This window comes from Antechinus flavipes, chromosome 3 (genome assembly GCF_016432865.1).
Source record: "Antechinus flavipes isolate AdamAnt ecotype Samford, QLD, Australia chromosome 3, AdamAnt_v2, whole genome shotgun sequence".
Lineage (NCBI taxonomy): Eukaryota > Metazoa > Chordata > Mammalia > Dasyuromorphia > Dasyuridae > Antechinus > Antechinus flavipes.
The window spans coordinates 473,881,608-473,889,637 of record NC_067400.1 but is presented as its reverse complement, the minus strand read 5'-3'; the positions used below and the strand labels follow the sequence as shown (position 1 = coordinate 473,889,637).

At 40.9% G+C, this 8,030-nt stretch overlaps 1 protein-coding gene across 1 annotated transcript in view; it reads left to right on the top strand.

Annotated features, from left to right (window-relative positions):
• Positions 1-778: 778 nt before the first annotated feature.
• Positions 779-8,030, top strand: part of ST14 (ST14 transmembrane serine protease matriptase) — a 72,437-nt gene continuing 65,185 nt past the window's right edge. Inside the window, exon 1 of the mRNA XM_051986671.1 lies at positions 779-1,420. Coding sequence (XP_051842631.1) covers positions 1,340-1,420 — 81 coding nt within the window. The 5' untranslated portion in view covers positions 779-1,339. The remainder of the gene's footprint in view (positions 1,421-8,030) is intronic.

Here is an 8,030-nt window from a genome sequence, read left to right as displayed (position 1 = left end):
TCTTGTACTTTTTAGTCCTATTGCCCAGATAAGTCACCTGGCCATTCTGGGAGTCCATTTTCCTCATCTATAAGATGGAAATAATAATAATAATGATAATGTATATTATTATCCACTTAACCAATCATGTTATCGTTTAGGTCTTCTAATTGGCTCTAAAAGCTTCAAGGCTTTCACGTTCCCAAACCATCTTCGACTCAGCTAATAAATCGATTTTCCTAAAGCCTCAGGTCTGACCATGTGAGCCCTCACTCCTGGAATTATCCCTTCATCTCCGTCTGCCTTCAGTCCGTTCCTTCTAGATGCAGGTCAAATCTTATCTCCCCAGGAGGCGTGTCCCAATTCTTTCAGAGTTATGTTTTGTGTAGTCTCCCCCCAAGGAATTTTGCATATTGTTTCCCCTTTCTTGAGGCCAGGGGCTGTGTCTTTGCCTTTGTCTCCTCGGCACTTAAACTCGGTTCCCGGAACGGAGTAAAGGCTTAACAAAAGCTTGTTGACTTGTTAGCTGACCTGTTGCATTTAGAGGGTTGTTGAGAAAATTAAATTAGGCTATGGAATGTAAAGTACTTTCAGAAACTGAAATCTCTATACAAATGTTGCTCCTTATTAGCACTTCTGCCATCTAAGTCACAAATCACCATCGGCTCCCAGTGACAAAATGCTTCGTTTATAACGCTGACATTCATAACTTGAGAGATGGGTGACTGAAATCTCTGAGACTGAGAAAGGACTTGCAGCTCCAAGTCGCCCTCCTGGTTAGTTAGCAGCGGCGTTGCGGTTCGGATCTTTCGCATCCCAAGTCCTGGTTCTTTCCACGGGATCAGTCCCCAGGCTCGAGATCCAGTCCTGGCTTCAGGTCTCGCTCTGGTCCTCGGGGGACAGGCCACGGGAGGCCGGACTGGGGGCGCGGCTCAGCCGGGCAAAGTTTGCCAGTGAGCAGCCCGGAGGAGGCGGAGCCGGCCAAGCCCGGGCCAAAGAGGAGGCCACACCCTGAAACTACCTGAGTCCTGGAGGAAGAGTAAGAGTGAGACCGAGAGCGAGAGTGAGAGAGGACTCCCAGCCGGATTTAGGATTTGGAGCGGGTCCCGCGCAGCACAGTGCCGGCGTCCGGGCAGGAGAGCTGAGCCGAGTGGGACCACGAACCCACCAAGCGGAGAAGGAAGCCTCGGAGCGTCCCTTTCCCTCCTTTTCTCCGTCCCCGGTTCGGTTCGCGTGGTTTCTGCAAAGCCGCAGCTGCGGCTGCGATGGGAACCGGCTACCTGCCAGGAGCGCGCTGCTGAGACCCGGGCCCGGTTCCATTGGTGCGACGACTGTTCCTTATAACTTTCCATCTGGAACTATGAAGAGCAACCGAGCCCAGAAGGGCGGAGGCGGCAAAAAGGACCTCAGCGCCGGGCTTAAGTACAGCCACCAATCTCAGGTGAGAGCGGGCCTAGAATCCGGTCCCCGGGCAGTTCCGAGCCGTCGGGAGCATCTCCGGGATCCCTCGGGACGGTGGGAACTTGAACAAATTGGTGGCGAGGCTGCTGCTTTTTCCGATTTCTGGGAGCTGCAGGTTTTTTTTTTTTTCTTTTTCGATTTCTGGGGGCTGCTTCCTGCTTAAGTTGAAAACCCCCTTTTAGCAGGTCTGGATAACAATAGCTCCCCTCCCCCAGGCCGACACCGCTTTAACCTTGCACCGCCTTCCCTCCCTGGCTCTCCAAACCACAGGGGAACGAGTCTAGCACTGTTTTCCTAGCTTCCCCTTTAAGGATCCGAAAGTGCTCCCCGCCCCTCCGTCCTCTCCATCCCACTCCTGCCCACTGGAGGCTACCGAAACCGAGGCGGGAGGAGTTGTGGAAGTTTCTTGTTACTTTGTCCTTGTCCCTTCCTGGCCTGGGCTGAGACCAACTCATCTTGTCCCCGTCCCGGGCCTCGCCAACTCAGGATGGGGGTCTTCGGAAAGGGATCCCCGCTGCCTCTTCCCCCTTTTGTTAGCGGCGGGCCCTTGCCGGACAGGTGGAATTTCCGGTTTGGCAGGTGCCTGGCCTCTTACCTGAAGGAGGGCTAGGAGGAAGGACTGAGGCTGTGGGATTGTGGATCCACGCCAGATCTCTGAGGAGCAAAACCCAGCTTTCGGAGGTCAGCGGAAAGAAAGCTGGGGCGTTTCGTGCCCTATGTAGGATTGCGAATAAATGAGAAATGGTTAAAAATCTCCGGGCTGCCTGGTGAAAGGACCTTTCGATCTGTACCCACTTTACGGGCTTTGCATCTTCCCCCCATCCTAGCCTCCCAACTATTCAGCCAGGCTGCCTGAAGCTCCATTAGCATCCCTGAGCCACGCTTTAGTATCTGGATAATGGAAGCCCTGATCTTTAAACTAAACCCAGATTGGGTTTGGATGGGAGGGAAAAAGGAAGGTAGAGAGAACACTTTTATTTCGCATCTTACCCTGGGGGCTTTGCTTTTTTGCTGTTGAGAGGAAGTAGAATTGATTAGTGCAGCTTGGAGGCCTAGGATTGGGCCTTTGTAGGATTTCTCTCTTGGTGCAGATGATCCCAGAACGGTCTTATTGGGTTTTCTGGTCAGGTTGTTTTAGTGCAACTTAAGTATCGATTCCCACAGCTAATCTCCATCCCGGAACCTACAAACCCGTGTAAAAATTGATACAGGTCCCAGTACTGAGAGTTTAGGAGACCAGCTACTGTTTGTCAAAGGAAGAATTCCCCTTAAAGCTGAATACCTACTACATCATGAAGGCAAAATAAAGATCGAAGGCAAAAAGTTTAAGCAAAGTTGATTATGAAAAGATAAATGTCTCTTTCACAGGTCTCTAAACAATCATAGAATTTCAGAATTTCAGCAACCCTCTCATTTAACCTATATAATAAAGCCTATCTAGCATATCCAGCTCTGCTGGAAGGCCACTTTATGAGGGGCAAATCAGCTTTTACAAAGCAGCCCATTCCTTGTTTGGGCATGCCTAATAGTTAAGGACATTTTCCTGCCGCCAAACCAAAATTTATTTCTTTACAGCCTCACAGGGACATTTGATAAATATTTGATATGTATACATGTACTTCTCCAGAATATCCAGGCAGATTTGACAAAGATAAACGTATATACTCTCTTTCCCAACTATTAGTTTAATTGTGACCTGCAAGTAGTTAAGAAAAAATAATCACCTTATTAAATCTATTATGTTTTTATTTATTTTATTTATTATTATATCTATATGTGTTATTTTTTATTTTTTATTAAAAGCTTTTAAGGTTGCTTCTGCTTCTTCCCTCTAGGATCAATAGTTCTATATAACTACCTTTTAAATAACTGATATTTGATATTTACATGTCTCTCTCGCTCTCCCCTCCTCCTTCTCCAAGCTAAACATGCTCAGTTCCTTCAGCCAATCCTCATATATATTTTTTGTCTTCCTGGTAGGGGACATGTAGCAGTTTCTATTCTGCTTCTCCCTCTCTCCCCCAAACTTTGCCCTGATTTGTACTTCAGTATATAGTTCTCCTGGCAGGAAAAAATTCTTTAGAAATTCAGGTAGGCATTTATTCTGCAATAAATGCTTTGATGTTTGGGACCCGAAAGAAAAAGCAGCTTCTCTGTGGTCATAAAACCTACATGTGGCTGGACTTGAATGTAAGTCTTCCTGATGTCAGCTTTTTACCCATTATTCCATGATACCTTTCTAATGCAATAGAAAGGGAGGAAAACTGTTTTACATTATCCTGTATTCTCAGTGTAGACACAGCACTTTCTTTTCCACAGTTCTTACTCATCATCTTAGGAAGAAAAAGAAATGTTAGCTTCTGTTACCTGGCTATCACTCGGCACTGGGAATGAAACATTCTTCAATAGTATTTTATTTTTCCAAATACATGCAAAGATAGTTTTTTAACATTAATCTTTGCAGAACTTTATGTTCCAAGCTCTTCTCCTTTCCTTCCTCCTCTCCAAGACAGCAAGTAATCTGATATCAGTTAAACATGTGCATGGATTGCACATGTTTAATCCTTCTAAATATATTTCCTTATATAACATGCTGCACAAGAAAAATAAGATCAAAAAGGGGAAAAAACCACAAGAAAGAAAAAAGCAAAATGGTAAAAATACTATGCTTTGAGTCTTCAGTCTCCATAGTTCTCTCTCTCTGGATATGATTGGCATTTTCCAGCCAAGTCTATTGGAATTGCCTTGAATTATCCCATATTGTTGAGAAGAGCCAAGTTCATCACAGCTGATCATCACATAATCTTACTGTTCCTGTGCACAATATTCTGCTTCTGCTCATTTTGTTCAAAATCAGTCCATGTGAGTCTTTCCAGGATTTTTTTAAATCAGCCTGCTCATCAGTTCTTATAGAACACTTATGTTCTATTACTTTCAAATACCATAATTTATTTAGCCATTCCTCAACTGATAGGCATTTACTCCATTTTTAGTTCTTTGCCGCTACAAAAAGAGCTGCTACAAACATTTTTGTACATATGTGTCTTTTCCCCTTTTTATGATCTCTTTATGATAATAGCTTTTTATTTTTCAAAATACATGCAAAGATAGTTTTCATTATTCGTCCTTGCAAAACCATGTGTTCCAAAAATTTTTCCCTCCTTCCCTCCCCATCTCCTCCCCTAGATCTCAAGTAATTCAGTATAGGTTAAACATGTGCAATTTGGGGCAACTAGCTGATGCAGTGGATAGAGCACCAGCCCTGATGTCAGGAGGACCTCAGTTCAAATCTGGTCTCAGACACTTAACACTTCCTAGCTCTGTGACCCTGGGAAAGTCACTTAACCCCAATTGCCCCAGCAATAATAATAATAAAAATAAACATGTGCAATTCTTCTAAACATATTTTCACATTTATCATATTGCACAAGAAAAATATCAAAAGGGGAAAAAATGAGAAAGAAAAAAAACAAGCAACTGAACAACAAAAAAGATAAAAGTGATATATATTGTGCTTCACATTCAATCCCCATAACCCTCTCTCTGGATGCAGATGGCTCTCTCCATTACAAGTCTATTGGAATTAGCCTGGAATCCATCTTTTATAATCTCTTTGGGATACAGACCCAGTAGAGACACTGCTAGATCAAAGAGTATACATAGTTTGATAGCCTTTTGGGCATAGTTCCAAATTGGGGAAAGAAATATTTTAGGCACTGATAGATTGGGAGCCTTTACTACAGTATAAGGGATGGGAGAGTAACACCGTCAAACAATTTTTCCTTTGCTTTCTTGGAATATGTTTTCTCTCTGTGGTGGAGAATACACGTGCTGTTCTGAGCTGCAGATTTCTGTGGCAGATTTCTGGAACATTTCTGATCTTTTTTCCTTTTTTCCCTTCCTTATATCCTAAGGCATGAGCATATGGATGGGTATGTTACCTTAACTACACAATTTTTAAGGGATAATTGAAATCTTGAGTTCTGTGGTTTTCTTTCCTTTCTCATTCATTGAGAAAGGAAGTGTGATTAAAGCAGATGTCCTGAGAGACTTAGCCTGTCTGTTTTGTCTGATTTTCCACCCTTGCAATGGGACACAAATACTCTTTTATCTTTTCTTTTTCTTTATGGTAATTGTGTTTATGATTTTCTGGTAATTGCTTACTTGGGGCTTAACCCTCCTGCTTCCCAGCAGAGGCCCAGTTATTTATTATTTTAAAGTTGTTTTTCTCCTGTGCCTATAAGTCACCTGTCTTCCCCTCTGGGCATGGTTTCCTGCTGACTGTGGAAACCTTGGTCTCATTTATTCTTTCCTCACCCCCAATCTTTTATTTATTTGTTTGTTTTTTTCATATAACCAAGTACCTTTTGTTGTAGTTAATATTTTTCCCCGGTTACTTTCAAAACAAGATTTTTTTACATTTGTTTTCAAAATTTTTGAGTTCTAGGTTCTCTCCCTCATCCCTACCCACAGTTAAGAAATTATATGTGAAGTTAAAAACATTTCCATAAAAATCAAATTCTCATTTATTCTTTATAATCTCTCAGTTCAATTCTCTTTCTTGTTATTGGGGCTAAGTGACTTGTCCAGAGTCACACTGTCACCTAGCTGGCCCCAGTTCAATTCAAAATACACTTTCCAAGGAACTTTTCTTAGTGCTGAGGGATATGTAACATTCTATAATCAAACAAAGCATACAATAAATAAAATATAAAAACAAAAGAAATTAAATATATAAGAGATACAGCATAAGAGCAAAAAAAATACCATTATGTATTATGGTAGGTGAGGTAGGGGTAGAGAGGTGGAGGGGGGGAAGTTCTCAGAAAGAATTCATGTAGAAGGTAATATTTGAAATGGGACTTGAAAAAGTGGGAATTCCTTGGAGGGTGGGGTTTACAACTGAAAGTTTTAAACTATATTTAAAGAACATTTTTTGTTTTTATTTTTATATGATCTACCTTTGTCAGCATATCTTTGTACATACTTTACACTGTATTATCGTCGGAAACACATAAGATAATAGATGTAAAACACTCCAGAGAGCTGTGATACAAAGAATCAAAAAAAGAAAAAAGATGTTTAACATAACTAATACTTCCAAAAGTATTGTAGCATTTGTACTGTTCCATACCCATAGTCCCCAATTTCTAACCTCATTCAGACATGTCAAAAAAGTATGAGACACCTTTTCACATACCTTCTTTGGGATCAAATTTGGTCATAATTTAAGACCATTTGTTTTCAATTGCTTTGTTCTTTCTATTTACATTGTTGTGTCATTGTGTACATTTACATTGCTTCCTGGTTTTCCTTCTACTTCTCTGTATTGTCATAGTGGGTTTTTTTTTTCCCCATTTGTTTTACAGCATACTGATAACATTCATTACATCCATGTACTACAACTGCTTTAGCTGTTGAGAAGTAGGATTTCAGTAGGTGGAGACAGGTATATTGGGGATGATATTTCAGGTGTAAGAATAACTATGAGCAAAAGTTTATTTAGCCGGAATATGCATGCCATGCATGTAGGAAAGAGTGAAATGAGATTGGAAAAGGATTGTGGCACCAGACTGTATAAAGCCTGGAAAGTCAGGCTACAAGGTTTATCCTTTGTTAGGCAACAAAAAGTGACTAAAAAATGTTGAGAAGAGGAATGGCATGAGAAGTATCTGAACAAGTCATTTCTCCTCTGTTTCTCATGTCTAAAATGGGAATAATGATATGTTCCCCCTTTCCCCCCCCTTCTTTCCCTCAGGGTTGTTGTGAGAATCAAATGATATGACATTTTAAAGCACTTTGCAAGCCTTAAAGTGTTATGTGTTAATTATGTAGCTATTATTGATGCATTTCCCCTTTCTGAGCCTTAGTTTCTTCCTCTGTAAACTGGAGATAATAATACATCTAGTGTCTGATTGTTGTAAGGATCAAATGAAATAATGTATATAAGGCATTTTGTAAACCTTGAAGTGATATATAAAAGCTAATGCTTATTATTGTTATATTCATCATCAGGTTTGTGCATAACAAAGACTAATCTGCCTTTGTATGAAGGCTGGATTGGAATGGGATGAAAACTGGTTTGGAGGATATTCTAATAGTTTAAGTGGGGGAGGTAGTGAAGGTCTGAATTAGGGTGATGGCAGGGAGAATAGAAAGGAAGCAGCCATCATAGAGGAGTAGTGGGGAATATTGCATTTGGAGCTAGAAGACAGCTTGAAATCTAAGCTCTGCTAATTATTGTTGTCTGTGTTTGCTCATTGAGTTTTTTTCTTCGTTTGTGAAAATAAGGCCATTGGACTAGATTCAAAATATATCTACATATATGTGTTTTGTATGTGCATATATGTGTGTGTCATACATACATATATGTACACATACATTTACTCCTAAAGGCTATCTATGAAGGGACGGATTCAAGAGATATTGGGGGTGCAGAATGAATATAACTTGTCAACTGATAATTGTAATAGCTCCTAAAATTTTTATTTTTTTATAATAAATGTATAGGCCTTCAAGTTGTACAAAAGTATTTTTTGCTCGTTATCTTATTTGTTTCTTACAATCCTGGGAAGACTGAGGAAACTGAG